General features: G+C 40.2%; 1 protein-coding gene across 1 annotated transcript; it reads left to right on the top strand.

Moving 5' to 3' along the window:
* Positions 1 to 701: 701 nt before the first annotated feature.
* cenpf (centromere protein F) lies at positions 702 to 20,233 on the top strand. Its single transcript, XM_063477382.1, has 38 exons — positions 702 to 748; positions 1,663 to 1,836; positions 1,978 to 2,103; positions 2,462 to 2,532; positions 2,633 to 2,769; positions 3,083 to 3,174; positions 3,255 to 3,528; positions 3,625 to 3,827; positions 3,915 to 4,040; positions 4,145 to 4,273; positions 4,641 to 4,763; positions 4,878 to 5,013; positions 5,110 to 5,239; positions 5,331 to 5,610; positions 5,821 to 6,027; positions 6,437 to 6,645; positions 7,113 to 7,242; positions 7,731 to 8,009; positions 8,134 to 8,721; positions 8,871 to 9,044; positions 9,162 to 10,066; positions 10,177 to 10,370; positions 10,466 to 10,592; positions 10,681 to 10,819; positions 11,008 to 11,119; positions 11,317 to 11,570; positions 11,648 to 11,756; positions 11,920 to 12,125; positions 12,380 to 12,598; positions 12,929 to 13,072; positions 13,178 to 13,367; positions 13,471 to 13,568; positions 13,655 to 13,696; positions 13,821 to 14,948; positions 16,592 to 16,721; positions 17,062 to 17,766; positions 17,970 to 18,079; positions 19,397 to 20,233. Exons 2-38 carry the CDS (start codon positions 1,675 to 1,677, stop codon positions 19,541 to 19,543), a joined length of 8,535 nt encoding a protein of 2,844 aa, XP_063333452.1. The 5' UTR covers positions 702 to 748; positions 1,663 to 1,674; the 3' UTR covers positions 19,544 to 20,233.
* Positions 20,234 to 21,915: the final 1,682 nt, after the last annotated feature.

Below are 21,915 nucleotides of genomic sequence, written 5' to 3' on the forward strand. Positions count from 1 at the left end.
TACCATTCTTATGGAGGTGATACGTAGTTGTACTAAAATTTTCCTTTGATGATCTAACCCCTGTTCAAGCTAATAACCTGCACTGATAACATTAACTACTGTCTCAAAACCTTTTCAAACTGAATAGAGGTGAGATGAAAATATTTGCTCTTATTTGTGAAAAATGTGTTCATATTTATCCCGTTCTCTAAAACACAGTGAGCAAGTCAGGAGTCTTGGAATTATTTTGGACAGTGATCTCAATTTTGATAATCAGATTAACAAGACCAGAACTGCTTTCTATCACTTATAAAATATATCTAAGGTTGGAAAATGATTATTTCAAACTGAATCTGAGGAACAGGTCCATGCATTCATCTCAAGCAGGTTACATTACTGTAACACTTTATTTACAGCATAATCAGAATCATCAGTAGGACGACTTCGTTTTGTTCAGAATGCAGCAAATTTCTACACAGAAGTAAAAACAAAAACAAAAAAGACCCCGCAGTGTTTCATGCTAAGAGGTGTATTTCAGACACGAGTGGGACGTGCGCTTAGCGAGAATTTATAAACTCCTACCACTTGGTGTCGCTGTGGACACAAAGAGTACCGAACCAATCCGCGTTCGTGGTGCAGCTGACGACGTAACAGATAGCCAATGGACGTGGAGCTTCGCGGCTTGCCGTTTCCTCTGTTGAATTTTGAATTTTTCAACGAGACCGACCCAAACAGCAGGAGAATTTGATAAAGGAGCATCGCGCCCAAAGTAAGTGCAGCCAGCCTGAGTCGTTACTGCTATGTGATTTATTTCAACTTCGAGTTAACTGTCTAATATATTAATATAGAATATAGAATCTGCACTAATCTTTGGCCCCTGTCTGGATAATTTACGATTTAAATAAAAAATATATATCGATGTCATATTTGCTGAGAGCATGCTCTTCAGAAAGCTAACGTTAAACAGTAGCTGTAAGCTATATTTTGATCATATCCAGCTTTTAAATAAATTGACTTCAAATACGTGTTTTGTGGTTGTATTCAGTAATTTAATTGGGCATCATTTACTACGTTAACTCGGTAAAGTAGCTTCTAGCTAGCTAATCTGTAATATTAAACTAAAACCTGCTCAGGTCAGATGATGGGCTGTAATTTTCTTTTCACCGGTATAACTATTAATACTCATTTCTTGTTATAAAATCTGAGGTTAACTTTACGTAGTTATAGCTACACTTAATTGCGTTTAATGATCCGTAAATAAACTGTCAGCGTTGATAGAAGACACAGCTTTGAAGGGACTTTAGCCTCATGTGAACTGTCTGTTCACACCGAAGACAAAAACGTTTCAATATGTCTGCATAACAAAGCATGGTGTGAATTTCTGTGGCACTACCAATGTTTAAAATGGACATGTGCCTTTTTCGTGTCTAAACTGATGCTTTTTCTTCTTTGTATATTGCTATTATTGTTATATGTACCGAAGGAAGATGAATATTAATTAGGAAACATATGTTGATCTGATCATTGGTCACTGCCGGTAAATATTATTATTTGCTTATAGATCAGTCAGCTAGGCCAGTATCAGTCCTTGGTTCCCTAAAAATGTTTTGAAATTTTAAACCAGGTATATTTATCAGCTCGTCATCAATTCATTACTTTTATATAAATGGATGTATGTTTTAGTAAGGTTAAACCATGAGCTGGGCGGTGGAGGAGTGGAAGGATGGACTTCCAGGGAAAGCCCTGCAGAAGATCCAGGAGATGGAAGTCCAGCTGGATAAACTGAAGAAGGAGAAGACACAAAAGCAGTTTCAGTTGGACTCCTTAGAAGCTGCACTCCAAAAACAAAAGCAAAAGGTCAACATTTATCAGAAGTGCTTGAACAAATGTGTTTTGTGAGAAACAAACTGACACATCCATCTGAAAAGATACCCAATCAAAACATTTTAAATAAGCTTGAGAAATACTTCTCCTACTCATATGAGTCTATTTCTCCAGGTGGACAGTGAACGTACAGAGACGTCTGCTTTGAAGAGAGAAAATCAGTCTTTAGTAGAGTCATGCGACTCTCTAGAGAAAGCTCGGCAAAAGGTTGTACATGATCTTGGAGTCAAAGAACAGCAGGTCAGTTTCTGATGAGAGGAAGAAGCATTTGATTATTGCAGGATAAACCTAGTTTCAGATCTAGATTAACATGTATTCAACAGTAAAGCTGAAGGGTGTTAGTTAATAGCCACTGTTCATCACATGTAATTACAGACTCTCATATTGAAGTGTGTTTTCCTGTTAGTGTGTCCCGCCCTTTTTATTTGTTAGCAAGTTAGATCTGAAGAGAAAACTTCAAACAACTTATGTTACAGAGGAATTATTTATTTTTCAACTTGGGAGTACACATTTGCATAAATGGTACTCAAGTGACAAGCTCACAAGCCTGATATCCAACTTATGTTTTTGTCTAACTGAATTGTCTTCCTAAACATAGGTGAGCTACCTGGAAGGTCAGCTTAACTCCTGCAGAAAAACCATTGAACGACTCGACCAGGAGCTCAAGAAGTGAGTTCAGTTATGCGTCTCACTCTTTGCTGTTGTATGACTCAGAGTGATAAATTCAGTGATTTGTCAAGACCTTGATGAGCACCTTATATCTGCTCAGGCACAAAAATGAACTGGATCGTTCCCAGCCTGCTGGCTCTTCCTCACTGTCATCATCCTCCTGTGAGCTGCAGACCTACGCCACTCCACAAAAGAGTTTTCAGACACCAGCATCGATCCCAGCCTACAGACAGCATGGTATTAAAATGTGTTTTTATCTGCAGGGAGTCTGCAGTTCTTTCTGTGTTCTTATTTATTTATTTATTTATAAGCAAGTAAACATTTGATTTACAGACTTATCTTTTCTCACTTTTCTTTTAATATACATTTCTGTGTTCATGTGTAGGCTTATCGCAGTTATTTCTAGAGTGTCTCTGTCTCTAAAAATGTATATAGAATCACTTTTTGCATTCAGACGTCATTTTTTTGTAAGCTCCATCTGTTAAGGATTCACTGTTTTCTAAATGACTGAATAAGTTTACTTTGGATTTGAATTGTGTGTCTTCCATAGATAATAGACTAGAGGAGCTGCAGGAGAAGTACAACCAAGAGGTTGAAGAAAGAAAAAGACTGGAAAGTGAACTCAAAGTCTTGCAGGTCAAAGTAAGTGCTATAAATACATTTATTGTTATAATTATGAGCATTTATTTCTTAGTAGTTTTAATATTTCTCATCTTCTCTAGCTATTGAATCAGTCTTCAGTCAGTGTAAGCCACAAGGACATTGCTGCCCGACAAGCCGGGTCTTCCATTTTCCCATGGCAACAGCAGGATTCTGCCCATCGCCGCCAGTCTCAGGACATAATGGAAACACCTCTAAAGAGGCGAGGGACATCCCTTTGGGACGCCCATGAGGAGACGCCAATCAAACCCAGCCAACGGATGAGCTCTTCCAGAGCAGCACCGAGTCCCAGTGGATCCTCTCAACAGATGGAGCAGCTAAAGACTTTGAACCAAGGTATTTTGTTATAAAGTATTTTATAATTAGTATGTTGGGTAGTGTTCAGTGTTTAGTAACTTTTGCTTTACACTTTTTTTTTCTTTTCTTTAACAGAGCTGCGTGGCCGTGTGTCAGAACTAGAGAGGAACTTAGCCAATCAGGAGAAGGAAATTCGTAACCAAACGTCCAAACTGCAGGAACTTCAAACGCAGCTGAACCAGGCCCGTAAAGACCTCAGCGAGCGGGACAGAGACCTGGCCAAGGCCAAACATGAGCTGAGTCAGGCCACAGACCAACACCAGCAGGTCGAGTCCAAGGTAGGTGACATTATTTTATTCTGCTTAGCAGTAAAGAGCACAAGTTAATCACTAGCAAAGTTGTCTAATGTTTTGAGTTGTTTTTAGTGTTCATCGGTTGAGCAGAAACTAAAACAAGTCACTGAGGAGATGAGTTGTCAGAGGCACAATGCTGAAAGCTGCAGACGGGCACTGGAGCAGAAACTCAAGGACCAAGAGAGAGACAGTCAGAAGGTACAACAGTGGGAAATATTTTAGTCTTTTAAGATTTTTATTAATAATGAAGTTTTTAGAATTTGGTTTATGAATTGTGTTTGTACCTGTTATATTTTGTGTAGGAACTTGCCCAGCTGCAGAGTTCCCATCATGCTTTGGATCAACAGCTAAACCAGACCAGAACCAAGCTGACCCAAGAGATCCAACAGGCCAAAAAAGACCACAACATACTGCAGGCGGACATGGAGAAGGTAGATTTGTAACATTGCACCAGCACATTTATTAAAAGATTAAAGCATTTCTACTTGGTAATTTTGTTGGACGAGGCCTAATTAAAATCTTTTTATAAGCGTGAGTCGTGTAAAATTAGTACTCACTGACTTTGTGAATGTCGTGCATTTGATGAACTTCTGAAGATGCAACTTTTAATTTTGTTTTTAGTTGTATTTTCAGTAGTCAGTTTTTAAGTTAACAAAAAGAGATGTGTAATGAAAAAGAAACAGCCACATCCTGAGTGTGTTTAGGCAGAGAGGAGCGAAAGCCACAACCCTAAAGGAAAAGTATTTAATGTATCTTAATTGCCTTGACCTTAATTTGTATCACACTGCTCCTTTTTAGATGTGCTTCCAGAAGAAGCAGATGGAGAAAGAGATGGAGGAGCAGAAACAGAAGCTGCTGAGGTCAGAACAAAGCCTTCAGGCCTGTCAGACCAAAGAGCAGGACCTCCGCAAGAAAATGGAGGTGGGCTGAAAATCCGTTTGCTGTAATTGTGAATTTGCAGTTCTGCTTTTAGTGCACTTCTGATCATTGTAGCCCGTGGATTCATGTTATCCACTCATTTCTTCATCCCTCCAGGAGCTGCAGAAAGAGAAGAACAGTATGACTGTCCAGTTGGACCAGAGCAACAGGCGCCTCTCTCAGCTGGAAGAAGAGAAGAAGAGTTCAAACCAGAGCCTCAAACGTACCCAGGGACTGCTAGATGATCTGAAAGGTAAATTTGTTTTAGGAATGTCAGAAGTAGCGGTTAGTTTTGAGAATTAATCTGAGGTTATTTTAATCTTAAACTGATTTGTCTTTTGGACCTTAGCTAAATCTGAAGGGCAGGCGGAGGAGCTGAAGAAACTTCAGTGTAAACTGGAGCAGCAGGCTCAGACTTCAGCACGTGAACAGGAAAACTTAAAGAAAACACTTTCTGATGCAGAGACCAGAAATGACAGGTAATCATAATTTCATTTTCATCATCATCATTGTGGAGTAGGAATAATACATTTTGTTATTAATCACCGTAAATGTGTAATTTCACTGTAGATCTCAGAATGAACTCCAGAAACAGAAACAAGAGTCAGAGAGGCTGAGCAACAGGGTGACGGTGCTAGAGAAGGAGAGCCAAGAGTTGAAATCCAACCTCTCTGCGAGTCAGAATGAATGTAAGGAACTGAAACGAGAACATCAAGCTCTGCTGGACTGGAAGAATGAGAAGGAGAGCTTAATTAATGAAACTGAAGCTGTGCAAAAGGATCTCGCAGACAAAATTACCAGCTTGGAGAGCAGTTTGGGTTCACTGAACGAGGCTAATGATGAACTTCAGGTAAGGAGCAGTGGTTTCTAGACTCTTGTTTAAACTGAAAAGTAGGAAATTTGATTGCCTGGTGTCAGAATTATGTTTTTTGCTGATATTCTGATTAATAGCTCTAATTACCTTTTAGTTGGTGTCAACAATAACCACAGTACAAAATCTGCAGTAGCAGCAGCCTTGAAGTAGATTATCCCCTGAATACATTTTCTTTCATTACTGCAGAAGAAGCTCACGTGTGTAGAGGGAGAAAAGGCCAGTCTGTCTGCTCACATTGATTCCCTGAAGGGAGAACTCCTCAACAAGTGCACAGATCTGGAGGAGAAGGCGCATCAGTACAAGGAGCTTCAGTCTCAGTTCTCTGAGGCTGGACAGAAACACGCTAAAGACTTGGAGAACATAGGAGTGCAGGTGGCTCAGCTTGAAGCACAGGTGACTTATAGTTATTTATTTTTTTATAGTCTTTAAAATATTCCTTTGAATTTCATTAGCAACCATTTTTGGAATAAATCATGGACAAACATCCGACCACTAATGAAAGCTGCTTCTTAGGCCCCATGTTTATGAAAAATGTTCTATAAGAAAGTGAAATTTTGAATGTGGTAATACAAAAATATAGCGTATCTCTCTCTTTTGTAATCCACTGATGTGCTATGCATTGCCGAGTTGCATTCATATTTTCGTTCTGGTAACAACACAGCAAACCCATAAAGTTTTTTTATTAGTTTTTCTAATAACTGTACTCGATATAAAGGAGTATATAAACTAGTAAAATCCATTGTCAGCACTTGCTGAATCTCTCTTTCTTAATACGATTTCATTTTTTTAATAACCTAACTAGGTCAAAGATCTGGAGTTGCGTTTGCAGAAGGAAATCACTCGAGCTGAACTCGCTGAGAGGATGAACACTGACCTGCAGGATGAGCACAAGGCAACCTGTGATCTGGTCTGCTCCAAAGAGCAGCTGGTACAGCTGGGGAGGGCTGAGATCAGCCAGCTGAGGGAAAGCCGTGCTCAGACAATTGCACAGCAGGAGGAGCAAAATGCCAGGTGGGAGTTTTTCGTACAATATTGTTAAAAACTATTATAATTGAAATAAGTTAGAGCTGTGGAATGACACATTATGTCCTGTCCTAGTTTTGGTATAAGATAGAAGAAAACACTGTGAGAAAGACAGCAATGTACGTCGTGGCATATTAACTTTCCAACACTGTTTTTAGAAGCAAGTTGCATGAAGACATGAAAACACTGTTTGACTCATACCTTCCATCTGCTCAGCTGTGATATGTACCATGCTACATGTGGTCAGAGTGCAAAACACTGAGTCAGAGCTGCTTTTTTGGACAAGCTGTGTTGACACCATCTACCTGCATTTTTTTCAGCATTATGTCCTGAATCAACAACAAATAAATGTTCTTTATATATATATTCATTAACGCCCATTCCATATGGAATGTCTAGTAACTGCTGACAATATCAGCTGAGCTTTGGTTTGAATGTCTATTAATTTTAAATAGGTTGGCAGAGGAGAAGGCAGACCTCCTAAAGCAGTGTGAAGAACGTGTTTCAGCAAAGGCTGAGGAGACTGAGCACATCAAGCTGCAGTTAGAGGAGGCCCAGCAGGAGCTGCTGCTCACCAAAAACCAGGTCTGCTTTACTTAAACTGCAGTGGAAGCTTTTTTTAAGAGACTTCTATTTATTCTCAAACCTTTACTTCAATAAGTGAATAGTTAGAAGTTGGGAAACTGAAAAATGCAGGAGAATTAAACAGGAACATAAGACTTCTCTAGAGTAAAATCTGACCTGTGCTAGTCTGCCTTTGGTTGCTTTTTGGGTTATTTTTTATCTTGTCACTTTGGAAAGGACACTTTGCCATATCAACAGGCCTGAACTCAAACCACCGTCCAACTGGTGTCTGTATCCACTGTATGGACAGGAAGTAGTTGCGTGAAATCCAGTTATGAGGCTTTAGGTGATGCTATGATATATTTCTGCATATATTAAGTAGTTTTTGCTTTCCTGCATTTAGTAGTACATTTAATTACAATAAAAACAACTGTTTGCTGAGCATTTGGTGTAATTGTGTTGTTACTGCTTTTTTAAGTTAATTGTCCTCCTCTTCTTCTTCCTCTTAGATCAGTTCCTTAGAGCAGTTCCTGAAGGTCCAGGAGCAACTGGGAGCAGAGCTGCAGAAACAAGTTAAGACAATGACAGAGCGGGAAGAGGAACAAATTCGGATGTACAACAAAAAATCAGAAGAACTCAGACAATTAGAAATGGACCTCAGTGATCAGCGGAAACAAACAGAGGAGAAGGAGAAGCAGCTCAGAGAAGCTGAAGTTCAGATATCATCTGTGGAGAAACAAAAAGCCGAGCTGGAAAATGCAATTCAAGATTTGAAGAAAGAAGCAGAGGTAAAATCTAAAAATCTTTGCTTTGTTGTCTGGTTAGTTATGAATATTTTAATTATGTTCATATTTAATTTATTTACTTGCCTGTTTTTTCTTACCAAATATAAATGAAACCTTTTTAATTAAGATCATTCAGCACAGACAGACCGAGAAGATCAGCAGCCTCCTGGAGCAGATTTCATCCTTAGAAGAAAAGGTGGATGTGAACAAAGATGCAGCGGAGAAGCTTCCAGTCTTGAAGAATGAACTGGATGTAGCCACTCAGTCCAACGCTGACCTTAAAAAGTCACTAGAAGCTCTTGAGAAGAATCACTCCTCCACTATAGAAATTAAGTCTAACCTGGAGAGCACTCTGGCCGAGAAGATGAATCTTATCTCTCCTTTGGAGAATGAAGTAAAAGATCTCACAGAGAAAATGGGTAAAGAGTCAGAGCGTCACGCTTTGGAGATTGAAAACTTCCTCAAAAAAGAGAAGAGCCTTGATGAACAGCTCGAAGCCACAAAGAAATCAGTCAGCGCTGCCAAAGCAGAGTCGAGTTCACGTCGGGAGGAGATCCGGACCATGAAGGCGACTCTGTCTGCAGCGTCACGCGGCTTGGAAGAGAGAGACAGCACCATACAAGATCTGAAGGAAAAGCTGAATAAAGCTGAGGCAGAACAGACCAAAACCTCGGAACTCCTGAAGGAGAAGGTGGTCGCCATGAATAAAATCAAGGTTGGTCCCAAATGTGTTCCTGTTTATGTTCTTGTTTATTACATGTCTGCAATATTCTTAGACACAAAGAAAGTGTACTGTTGGATAGTGTAGCAAATCTTTTAGTTGCATGTTCTGAGTTATTAATTATCCCCCTCCAAACAATTAAGGTGCAGCTAGAGATGCTCCAGATGGACTTGGAGGACAACGAGACAGCCATGACCTCCTTTGACAGTCAGGTGGAACAGCTTAAAGGAACTATAGAGTCACTGGAGGCCATGCTTGCTCAGAGCCAGACCCAGATGTCTGAAATGGAGGCCATGCTGGATGAGGGCAGAGCCCAGGTTGGATAATTGTTCTTCTCAAAAGTGCTTCACTCACAGGACAGTGTTTGCTGATTCACTGTTGTCTGCTGTCTTTGTCATCAGCATGCTTTCACTAATCAGTGGCTCTATTTTCAGGTCTCTGTTTTGGAAGCCCGCTTAGATGAGGTCCAGTCACAGAACTCACTCTTAGAGTCAAAGTATGTCACAGCTAAGGAGGAGTTATTTGAGAGAACCTGTGAAATAACTCGTCTGGAAGAGGAAGCTATCCGACGTCACGAACTGGAAGAGAGTGTTGCTACATTAGAGGCTAAACTCAGTCAGATGACACAAGACAACGAAAAGCTGGAGACAACTCTCAGGGAAACCATTCAGGACAAAGAGAGCAGTCTAAGTCTGCTTCTCCAGGAGAAAAACAACCTCGAGTCTTCTCTGAAACAGCTAATACACGACAGAGAGCAAGTCGAAGGTGAAATGGTGCACGTAAATGCAGAAAAGAAACTGCTCCAAGTCACTGTAGACGCACTGTCTGAGGAGAACAAACAACTGCAGTCTAATATTGAACAGGTAACTGAGGAAAAGCAGCAAACAGAAGCCAAGATTAATGAAATAACTGCTCGGAAACATGAGGCTGAATCTGCCCTTAGTCAGCTCACTGAAGCAAAAGCCCAGTTAGACGATATCCTGAAAAAGACGAACGAAGAAAACGTTCAACTTGCAGATGAACTACATGCATTAACTTCTGAGAAAAATGACCTGGTTACTAATTTGAATCAAGTAGTAGAGGAAAAGGTTCAACTGGAATTGAGCTATAATCAACTCTCTGAAGAAAACATCAAACTACAGTCTAATGTGAATCAAATAACTGAGGAGAAGCTGCAGTTACAGGAACTCATAAAGGGGCATGGAGATGAGGTTGCTTCTCTCAGAGAGGAGAACGTGTGCATCCAGCACTCCCTGCTGACCTCAGAACAGGAGCGCCAGAGACTGAAGGAGCAGCTTGAGCTGATGGAGGAGAGGACTGAGGCGACGAATAAAGAGCAGTATGTCTATATGGCTGTGTCTGCTTTGAAGTTTGTATTAGCTTTTTAACTGTTTGCTCTGCTATCTATATAATGGCTGAAATCACAGTGTGTTTTATTTTGTATCACAGGAGCGAGCGGTTTACAGCAGAGCAGGCTGAACTGCAGCAGAAGCTGGCGGGCTTGCAGAAGGAGCTGACTGTGTTTAAGCAACAGTATGAATCACTGCTGGAACAAGTGGGCCAGCAGCACAGCCTCATTCAGCAGCTGTCAGAATTCAAGAGCCCAGCAGACAGAAACAACATGGAGGAGGCAGAAACTGATGGTGAGTGAGGAAAGGTTTTTTTTTTCTTTCACAAAAAACAGATTTCCACTTTCCTTGAGTACATATATTTATATTTATCTGTTTGGTTTACCCAGCTGAAGCAGCAGCCGAGAGTCAGGTAGAACCAGCAGTTAATTCAAGCCTCTGCACCAGTTCGGAGTCCCTTCCAGTAGAGGGGGAACTTATGGTGTCTGAACCGACTGAATTTCCTGATGCTTTCAGGTGCAGTGAGTTTTATGCTACCTTCTGTTTTGTGTTGACTGTTTGTATGCAATGAAAAACAAAGCTAACCTCCCCTCTGTCATGTTAGCGAGGCCAAGCTGGTCTTTAAGGTGGATGCCACCGAGCAGGAGGTGACGCAGGAACAGTCAGAGGAGGGCAGGGAGGCGTTTGTAGCAGATGTAGAGGAAACAAAGACGAATGAGGAGGAGCAGCTACTTCCTGAACAGGTTAAAACCAAGTTATTACAGTGACGCGAATGGTGCATCGTTAATCTTTGGCTGGGGATTCTTTGTTAATATATTGTATTCGTTGTCTGTTGTATATTCAGATTGTTAGGAAAATTGTTAATTTCTTTGGGAATACACGAGGTTCATAATGGAGCGATGTTTTCATTATTTTTATTTATTTTGTACAGGTTTCTGAAGAAAGCTCCGACTCCAGAGATGTTCTTGTAGATGAGCCTGTAATCTATGACGTGTCTCCACAACCTTCCTCCTTCAGTGAGAAAAGAGACACGAAATCGTGTGGTGAGTAAATCAAATGTCTAAAAACGGTTTTGTTTATTTATTATTTATTGTTTTGCATTGAGCTTATACTTCATTTAGATTTGTCCTTATTTGAATGCATTTTTCTTTTGTTTATGGAATAAAATAACAAATGCTTATTCAGCTTAGGCTGAATATAAATATTCAAATAGCATTCAGACACATCTGTCCATCAACAGAGTCATCCCTGGTAAATGATGAACTCGAACGTTACAAGGAAATTATCAGAAAACAAGAAAATGAGCTTGAGACTCTGTGCTCAGAGTTCGACCTGCTGAGCTCTGACCTGGAACTGAGAAAGGAGCTGACCTCTGAACTGGAAGTCCAGGTTCAAAACCTGGAGCAGAAAGTTCATGCTGCAGAGGAAGAAGCCCACAGTGCAGCCTGTCAGCTGAAAATTGCTTTGGATTCAAAGAAAAATCTTTCTGATGAGGTAGGATGAAGATTTGTCAAATAATGGAACCAGTTTTTTGTGTTTCTTTTATGTTAATACCATGTGCTCATATTTAGCTGACCCAGCTGTCCGAGGAGAAGGAAACTTTAACTCTACAGCTACAAACCACTAAGTGCCAGCTGACTGATGTTATGGAGATGCTGGAAGGACTTGAGATGGCCAAAGGTTTCTTTTTCCCTTACATTATATTAGAAAAATCACTACAGCAATGCTTTTTCAGATTTTCAGTCTGTTTCTAAAACAAACTCTCAGGAGTATCTTTACTCCTGAGAGTTTCCATTTAAAGTCATACCATTAGGTTAAAGGTTGTTTTTGCTTGGTTCTGTAGGTGGATGGGATGAGAAGTTTCTTCAGCAAGAGAGCGAGCTTAAGAGGGTTCGCTCGGAGAAAGCTAACCTGGAACAGCACATCCTGGGAATGGAGTCTGAACTGGAGACTATGCAGGCTGAGGGCGCCAGACTGAAGGGTGAGATGGAGACTCAGAGGAGGACTTTTTCAGGCATGGAGCAAAAGATAGAAACACTCATTACTGAGGTGAGCAAAGCCTACGAGCTAAAACAACACAATACTGTGTATTTAAAGGCCAAATTTATGTGAACCTTTTGGGGACCAAAAAAATAAAATAAACTAAAACAGAATTTGCTCTCAAATCCCCTTCAGTTTCCCCTTGTACAGAAATGTAGACCAAAGCTTTGGTCTATGTTCTGTTGCAAGCTTGTTGTCTTCTGTTGTTGTAAGCTTTCATCTTGCAGAATACCCAAAGGTACTTATAAATCTTATATCTGCAGACAACTCAGCTGAGATCTGAACTGGTGTCTTGCACTGAAGAGCGAGATGAGTTGAGCCAATCCTTGAGCCACTGGAGGGAGAAAGTTCACAGTCTGGAGAAAAATAATTGTGACACAAGAAACCTCATTTCCATCCTGGAGGATGACATCAGAGCAGGAAGGAAGGAGTATGAAGCCCTTCAAAGCAGCACAGACAAACTGAAGACAGAGAGGCAACAGGTACACATGGAAATTTCCACAAAAGGGGAGACTGGTTAGACATGGTTACGCCCCAGAGCATAAAGCATCGACTTTTGACTTATATGGATGCAGCTAACAGTGACAAGACTTGTTTTAACCAGCTGAATCAGATCAAAGCAATGATCACCAACTCCTCTCCTGTAGTTTTGAATAGATTCTCAGGTCTGATTTATGCTAGATCCTTATGAAACTTACGATAAGTTAAATTACTTTTCTTTTAAACAGATTATTTATGTTTGGGGGGGGGGTTGTTTGTTGTGTTTTTTGTTTTTTCTTACTAAAACTTCATCTATTTTCCTTCACATGAAGCTGGTGGAGCAAGTTAAAGAGCTAGAGCAGACAATCTCCCAGCACTGTGGAGAAAGAGAGGAGCTGATTGGTCATCTTAACCAGATAAAAGAGGACCACAGTTCCTCCAGTCAAAACACAGAGTCCATGGCTGGAAAGATAAAGGTGAGGAGGAAGTGTATTATGAAGTGTGTCACTGTATGTGGGAAGTGGAGTCAAAAGCATTTGGTCATAACTCCACTTGTTTTCCCCCCCTGATTCCCACCTCAGGCTTTAGAGGGAGAAGTGTTTCGCCTTTCCCAGTCTTTAGAGTCGTCTCTATTAGAGAAAGGAGAGATTGCCTCTCGCCTGAATTGCACCCAAGATGAGGTCCAGCAGATGAGAACTGGTATCGAAAAACTCCAAGTCCGCATTGAGTCGGATGAGAGGAAGAAAAAGAAGATGGGAGAGCTCCTTAAAGGTGTCTCTTAACACTTTTGTTCCTGATGGAAAGAAAAGTGTAAATTTATATAACCTCCAGAGTTTTGTTATATTTTGGTCTAAATGTGACTGTATCCTTGCAGCCGCCCAGAGAAGGTCTGACTCACTGCAAGATCGCATTGATTCCCTGGAGCGAGAGAAGGAAGATGTAGAGCAAAGTTTAGAAGAAGCAGTGCTGCAGGTATTCAGTCTCACAAACAGTCAAAAAAATAAGATTATATCTTACTGATGCTGACTTACGTCTGATTCTGTTGCGCTCTCCCGCAGGCGGAAATGGCTAAAGCTGAGCTGGAGGAGGAAAGGAGAATGGTAACCTTGTATTAAGCCCTTTTTCCCTCTATCTGTGATGAGTTTCTCTTCTAATTATAAAATGTGACTGCAATCCAGACAGACTGTTAATCTGCTTCTCCTGCCTTTGTCTTTCTGGCTTCAGGTGGAGGAAGAGAAAAAAGAGCTTAGTGCGAAAATCTCTGAGCTCTCTACCACTCTGGAAAATTTGAGATCTGAGAAAGAACACATGGAGAGACAGCTGGAAATAAAAAACAAAGAAATCGAGGAACTGAAGGCAGCTAAGGAGGAGCTGGAGAGAGGACTGGAGAAGGCAGAGGCAGAAAGAAAGGAGGAAGAGGAAAGACAGAAATGCAGATTAGAAGAACTGGAGAAAGAGATGAAAGGGGAAGCAGAGAGACAGATTAGAGTGTTGGGTGACCTCCAAGCACAGCTGGAAGCCTCTCGGCAAAGAGAAATTTCACTTGAACAAAAGGGCACAGAAGAGGAAGCAGAGAAAGAGAGGATGCAGGCTCTCCTGGTGCAGTTAGAGGAGGAGAAAAAACATCTGCTGAATTCACTACAGGAGTCACAGACAGAAGGAGAGAAGCTCCGCGCTCATGGAGAGGAGTGGGAGACAGAAAGAAACAGCCTGAGGACCCAAACTGAAGCTCTGGAAGAAGAAATAGAAGAGCTTAAAACACTCATAAAAGCTACCGAGGACAAGATGGAGGTTTTAGAAAAGGAGGAGGAGGAGGACAGAGATCAGAAGCAGGCCTTGGAAAGATCCGTCTCCTCTCTTATGGCAGAGAAAGAACAGATCGAGGGAGAAAATGGACGACTTCTACAGGAAAAAGAAGAACTGCGCACAGCTCTTTTATCATTAGAACAAGAGAGAGATAAGCTGCGCTCCTCTCTGTTATCTGTAGAAGATGAAAAGGAGAGATTAGATCAGGAGAGAAGTGTGTTAGCCAGCGAGAGAGAAGAGCTTCAGTCGAGTCTCTCCTTGTTAGATAAAGAAAAGCACGACTTGCAGCAAAAGCTCTCTTTCTTAAATCAAGAGAAGGAGAGAGAGGAGGAGGAAAAGCAAAAGATAGAAGCTGAAAAACAGGAACTGAAGTCTTCTGTGTCTTTGATGGAAGAAGAAAAAAAGAACCTGTCTTCAGCTCTGCTTTCACTGGAACAAGAGAAGGAGAAACTCGCAGAAGAGCACGAGCATCTTAAGACAGCAGTGACCTCTATGGAGAAGGAGCTGGAAACACACAAAGTGTCCGTCTCACAACTCAGTGAACAGGTATATGGAGAGAAATACCCAGATTTATTTAGGTCACAATAAAATGGAAGAAAAAAGGACTGATAGTACTCACTCTATGTTCCTTGTTTAGAGGTTGAAACACTCTAAAATTAGGGGTGGGGCTCGATTAAAAGAATTAATCAAATTAATTAGAGGCTTTGTAATTAATTAATCACATTTAATCGCACAAGAAAATTTGCCCCAAAGCGCCAATGTTACTGTAATTTTAAAGGGTTTTAATGGGAAACTGAATAAATAATAGACATGAATATTGTAAACTCAAGCTCTTTTAATTTATGGGGAAAAAAAGCATTTAAACTGCATTTCACTGCAAAACTGAGAAAAAAAAATATCCCTGGCCAAAATTTATCAGACTTAAAAATAAAGTGTTGTTTTAACTACATTTTCAAAATGGTATTGTCTTTAAATAATAATATTAATTTCAACATAAAGTGCAGTTTCTCTTCTTAACAAAATAGCACAGAAACATAAAAGCTTATTTGAACAACTTTACCTTTAAACTCTGAGTAACCTTAGACAAAATTATTTTGGACATTAGGCTAAAACAGTGTGATCATCCTCCACCATTTTAGTGCAAAAAAATTAAAAACTTATTGGACTCACAATATGCTTATTAACTGTCCGTCTCTTTCAGCCAGTTACCTAGACAAAATAGCCTGTTCACATTTTCAGAGCTCAAGGTAGCTCTCTTTTTTGTTACTATGTGAACTGCAAGTGAGAACAGTCTCTCACATGGGACAGAAGTGGCAGGACTAATCAAATACGTGCAGGCCAGGACAGACAGCTGTGGGTGGGTCCCTGCTCAACTAAACCACCACTCGCTGATGGTGGATTCTGCTCTGTACAAACTCAGGGCTTCCTTATCTGAATCTGTAGCACATTTTCTATCTCCCTATCTTCTACCACTGATAGTGGTCTACAGTCCAGAGCAATCCATTTTGCGAGAGAATTTGTAAGTTTGTCCGATGTTGACTTACGAATTTTGGCCCTAAAGCCAGTCATTTCATCAAGTTTGGGCTGCCAACACCTTTTGTTGGTACTCGAACTGGTAGCGCTAACAGCTCCCACAGTTTTTGTGCCCGCTGCAACATGTTGTGCATTAAGATGGTACCATAAGGTTGAAGTGCTTCGGTATTATGCACCGAAGAACTTCTTTTTGTACAGTTGGCACAAAACCATGCTTTTATCAAGGCTTCCGTCGGGTAGTCTTTTGAAATGAAATTTGCCTCCAATCAATTCTAGCAACGCACTTTCTTCTGATTCTTCCATTTTTGTAGCTGTGTGTATCAGTGTAATTGGTATACCAGGAAATTGTGCATTGACAAAAGTTCCCCTTTGCTTGGAATGCAAGTGTGATTAAATGCATCAATTTATGTTAACGCTTTATTTATTTATTTTTAATTAATTAATTGCAATTAACACGTTAAATTCCCACCCCTATCTAAAATACAACTCTCTGTCCAGACAGGTTTGCAATCACTCAGCAGATGTCAGTTTTTAAATCTAAAATATCCAGTATTGTATGAAAAAGATGAGCCAAAAATGTTTGGAACTGACATTTGTATGATAACACTGCATATGAAAATTATTTTTCTTCGCCTTAATCTCTCCGTCCCCTCCAGGTCTCAGAGTTAACATCGCGTGCCGCTCGTCTGACTAAAGACAAAGACTCTGCCCTGAGCAAGATGAGTCTTTGGATGAAGACCTGCAAACAGCTGGAGCAGGAGAAGGAAATGATGTTAAACGGCTCAGGTGTGCATCCATTTAACAGATTTACCTTTGTGTTTTCTGTTATGTGTTCAGCATAACAGGTGATGGATTGTTTCTTAAGTGTATGACCTATGAAACTCTGGCTGTTTGAATCTGTTTTTAAGTCTGTTGTTGGTAGGCTGTAGTTCAAAGGTGTAATTATCTGTGCTACTGACACCCTTTTTTGCTTATATTAACTTAAATGCCAACAAGTTTTAAAGCTTGTTTTAATATTTGTTAAGGTTATCACAGTGAAGATTGCACTTTCATGTTACTTTCTTTTCTGACAATTTTCATGAAGTGTTTTGTTTTGTTTTGAATATGGTGTACATTTATGTTTCAGGGGCAGGGAAGAGCAGTGAGGAAGGGCAGACTGAGCTGACCCAGCTGAGGAAGGAGGCAGAGAAACTAAAGGAAGAAGTGGAAAACCTAAAGTTAGCCTTGGAGCAGAAGATGACGGAGGCTGAAGAAAGACTGACGGAGTCTCAAGAAAAAGACCAAGAGGTGAACAAACTTAGCGCTGCACTTGATGGAAAGAGAAAGGAATTAGAGGAGAAGGTTAAAGAGCTGGAGGAGATGAAGACTGAGTTGGAAGAAGTGAACAAACTTCTGGAGGAGAAAAGCAAAGAGGCAGATGAGAGCATGGAGAAATACTGCAGCCTGATGCTTGAGGTTCACAAACTGGAAAAGACCAACGAGGCACTGAAAACCCGACTGGAGCTGATTGGTGCTAGCCAAAATGCTAATGACAGCCACTCCAGCAGCACCGAAGGCCGCCAGCGTTCAGGGAGGAAGTCTTCCACCAGACATCAGGAAATAAAAATCGACAACAATACCGAAAACATTGCTCCTTCGACTACTCAGAGATCTCCCCCGGGCTCAGGGAAACGAGGTCACCGTGAAATCAGCAATCGAGACAGCGCCCAGGAGGCCCTACACAATGTGACAAAGAGGATCAAAGCCAACGCCACGACCACACCCAAATCAAGACCTGAACAGGAAGATGAAGAGTTCAGACCAGAGGGACTTCCTGAGTTGGTACAGAGAGGTTAGTGGCCGAAAGTGTGCTCTGCTTTGTTACAGAGATCCTACAGCTTTATCCTTAAATACACCACCATCAGTTTGTGTGTGCGTGTCTCTTTCAATTAGCTGAGTAAGCACAGGTGCAGTTACACAACAGAAACAAAAATCAATATTCATGTATACATTTATTCTCTGTGCAATGAAATAAAATCATTATTTGTTCCTTAGGTTTTGCTGATATTCCTCTGGGGGAGGCCAGTCCTTTCATCATCAGGAGAACCACAGTGAGGCGCTGCAGCCCTCGACTGGCTGCCAAACAAACTACATCTGATGGCAACGTGAGTAATGCAGGAATCTCTCTTTTTTTTACAGACACAGCGCAGTGCTCTGTTTTTGCTACTTGTTTCCTTTAGCTAGTTTCACAAGCCATGCTCTCAATGGGCAAAGTTGAATAATGTGATGAATAATGTGAAAAGTGTTCGGCACTGCAGCTTATTATCTGTGAGGAGCTGTAAGAACCTCTAGTTGTCGGACATCAGCCGAACTTTTAGGTACAGTGTGGATGTCACAGTTAATAAAGAACAAAATGTAATGATGGATTTTTAAAAAAAAGCTCATTTAAACTTGGTGTATCATTTCTACTGACATCATTGGCATCCAAGAAAGTGGACAGGGAGGTCAGAGTGGGAGAAACGAGAATCTTCCACCAAGGGTCATTATGTGTATAATTTAGGTTGCAGTGCCCCCTAATATGGCCACAGAATGTCCGGCCCCCCCTCGTCTCCTACAAGTCGTTGTCTCATCATGTCAGGTCAGTGAAGCAGCAGGAGATTAAAAGACTGTAAAGATTTCAGGTCAAATTGTTAAAAACAAAAGGATTTCCCCTGCTTTACTGAACCTCTGCTGTACACCACAGTATCAGAGTAACTGAAGTGTGACTCGAGGGTCATACCATATGAAATCAACTGAATCTGAATTAAGTTCCCACCCTTTATATATTTGGTATGTTTAATGAGGCCATGTCAAATTTTACCTTCATATTATGGAAATTTACTGAGTTATAGCCCCCTGAAGGAGTGGGATGACATTTGGTGCTTTTTTGTATTCAGATAATTTTTTTCCAGTACTTTCAGCTCATAACTGAAAAACACAGTCAAGCTCTTTTAAAAAGTGGAAGCAAATCAATTTTACACCCATTCAAAGAGTAACCATTTGAAAACACATTTTCATTATAGGACAATTTCTTCTGTAACCACTGTTATATCTGTTAGTATCGTGGGAAATAACATAGTTTTAAATGAATCTGCACCCATTTTATGTCAGCGACACAGTAATAGAAGCATGCATTGTAATAAGTCAGAACTTCTAAAAAGTACTTTTGCGGTAAAAGTACTTATCTATATGGTGATGCCACCATTGGGATAGGTGGCTGCTCAAAAGAAGTTATAACATATAAAAGTCTTCTTTACGTTTTGATCCCTGTGTCTTCTAACTTTGATTCCTTCTCTGTCAATAATTTTCAGTCTAATCACTTTTAACACACAAATGGGAGGCACTCACTTGTTTTTCATGGAATCGTCCTGCAGCATAAATCGACTTTCTGATTCACTTATTCACTCTTTCATCTGTCATCTACTTTTTTTTTCCCCTCTCAGGGTTTGGGGCCCATACCTCTGCAGAGTCCCTCTGCTGTTATGGCAACAGACACTGCGAACAGGAAGTGTTCCCCGAGTTCTCAGAAGACACCAGAAAAACAACTAAGAGAACAAACAGAGCAAGGAGACAACTGTCATGTTCAGTAGATCAGCCTGGACTTGCACGTACACAGCCTTCCACTTAGAAACACACACATGTACGTCACAAAATGTTAGTGATCCATGTTTGTAAAGGTACACGGATCTTTAAAGACACGCTTATTTTAAAGGTATACTCCTTCCTAAAATGCACTTTTCCTTTTGGGTTTGCGGGGCTGTGAGTCGCATTTGCTGGTAAATGTTTTTCTGCCAGAACTTTATAACATTAAATTACTTCCTAGGTGTTGTTCTCTTCAGGTTGCTCAAAAAACAAAGCACTAACTCCAGTAAGGTGTCGAGGCAGTTTAATATGTACACATGCACTGATTGTCTTTGTAGAAATGTTCATTCCTGTCATATCTTCTTCCCTTTTTATCTTCTAACAGTTTTCTCGTGGAACTTACTTATTTTCTTTTGTACTGTTCTTTATGTTTGTAGATAAATATTGTTTTATGTCTTTTATTATTCTGAATGCTGTATCTATAGTAAATGCACCTGTTTCATTGATCTGTCTTGTAAAAAGCTGAATGCCAGTGGCAGCTAAGATTTTCTATTCCAAAATTAGAACAAATATGAAAACAGGTTTTTGACTCCTTTTCTTGCTTAATAATCTTTGTTTCTCTTTTTTAGACTTAGGTCTTATTGACCAGTGTGAATAGTTAGCAATGCATAATGGCTTTTTTACTAAATCATTTTTACTGCTTGACTTGTGTGATCTCATGTGTCTTGTCTTTACAGCAGCTTTTCGATCAGTTAAAGGTAACATGACCAGAGTACACACAATACACTGTGCTACCACAGGGTGGGGAACCTGAACCAGTCACGATGTAGGTCTGCAGGATTGTGAAGAATACCAGTCAGTGCAGGATGCTCCTCACTTTTTTTTCTTTTTTTTTTCCCTTTAGAATTTACCAAAGACAAAAATATACATTTTTTTTGTTAAAATAAGGAACATAAAATAATTTATCCCAAATCCTATCAAATGTGTCATATTGAAATCTGTTAGAGAATGAAATTTTTTCTATTTTAAACAACCCATACACTGCCTCATGCCAGTCATTTAGTGATGGAATTTTAACACTTAGCCATTTCTTAGTGATAATCTTTCAGGCAGCCAGACTCAAAATGCAATATAACGGCTTGGTCACTTTATCCACATTTACTGAGTATAAATATCCAAGCAATAGTTCATCCCAATTAAAGGGAATTTGCATACTGAGAATAGTCTGTAACTCAGAATGAATCGAAACCCAAAAGGTGTTTATCAATGGACAGGACCAAAACAAGTGGAAGTGCTTTACTCCTTGGGCCCCACAGTTTCTCCAGCAGCTGGAGGAGTTAGAATAATGTTTATTTTGTGCAGGTGTAATAAAAAATCTACAAAGACTCTTCCAGCCTAAACATCTCCATGTATTAGAGCTAGAGATTCTCCACTGAAAAGTACATTGCTGATACCAAGTGTCATTTGAGATTACCATATTTGTTTCTCTTTCCCATTTTTGTTTAATGTAGATTGTATTCAAATTCTTAAGTTTTTGTAGACCCTTGTACAGTCTAGAAATCACGCTGAGACCAGGATCTGCATGGTATGCCGTAACAAATATATTCAGAACAGGAAGAAATAAAAGATCTGTCCTCTTAAGTATCAGGAGTCAGTTTCTCAGGCAAGGACCGAAGCCACAAAACTGTAAATTATTTTAAAAGTGAGACACATTATTTAGTTCATTTGGACATGTATGGGCCCTTTATATAATGTATAGCTTAACTCAGATGCAAATTTCAAAGCCTAATTAGAATGAGGAATTTTACAGGAGACAACTGGGACACAAACTAATTTCCTAATGACAAAGTTTGGAAATGATCATGATATCGTGATATACGGTGTCTGCAGTGTTCAGGTGACTTCTGATTTCAGCCACAAATATACCGAATACTACTTACCACGGTGGAATTGGATCATGACCAGTCAAACTGCTGCAAATTTAGACCACAGACAGTACAGAAGATGGACGTAGCTTCCAGTTCGGAAAAATCAACCAAATGGGGGAGTGCTTTAAACCTGTTTTCCTTTTTTAATGGCCATCAGTGGGTGATAGTTATGATTGGAAAAAGTCTTCTGGGGAACAAATTTTCTGACAGTTCTGTGAATTTTGGTCATTCTGTGTTTCACAGAGGATTATGCATGTAGTTTCACAGCCTGAACCTCTCCTTTATTATCACATTGATTTCATAACACCAAGACAACATTGGCAAAAATGGTCAGAACTTTATAAACCAACCAATTGCTACGAGTAATCATTGCCTTTGTTACCTGGTGAAGTTCAGGCTCTGGCTGCAGGACTGGGGTGGGCATACACTCAACTTCAAGTCTTCGAGTCTTT

This window comes from Pelmatolapia mariae, linkage group LG1 (assembly GCF_036321145.2).
Source record: "Pelmatolapia mariae isolate MD_Pm_ZW linkage group LG1, Pm_UMD_F_2, whole genome shotgun sequence".
In the NCBI taxonomy this organism is placed as follows: domain Eukaryota; kingdom Metazoa; phylum Chordata; class Actinopteri; order Cichliformes; family Cichlidae; genus Pelmatolapia; species Pelmatolapia mariae.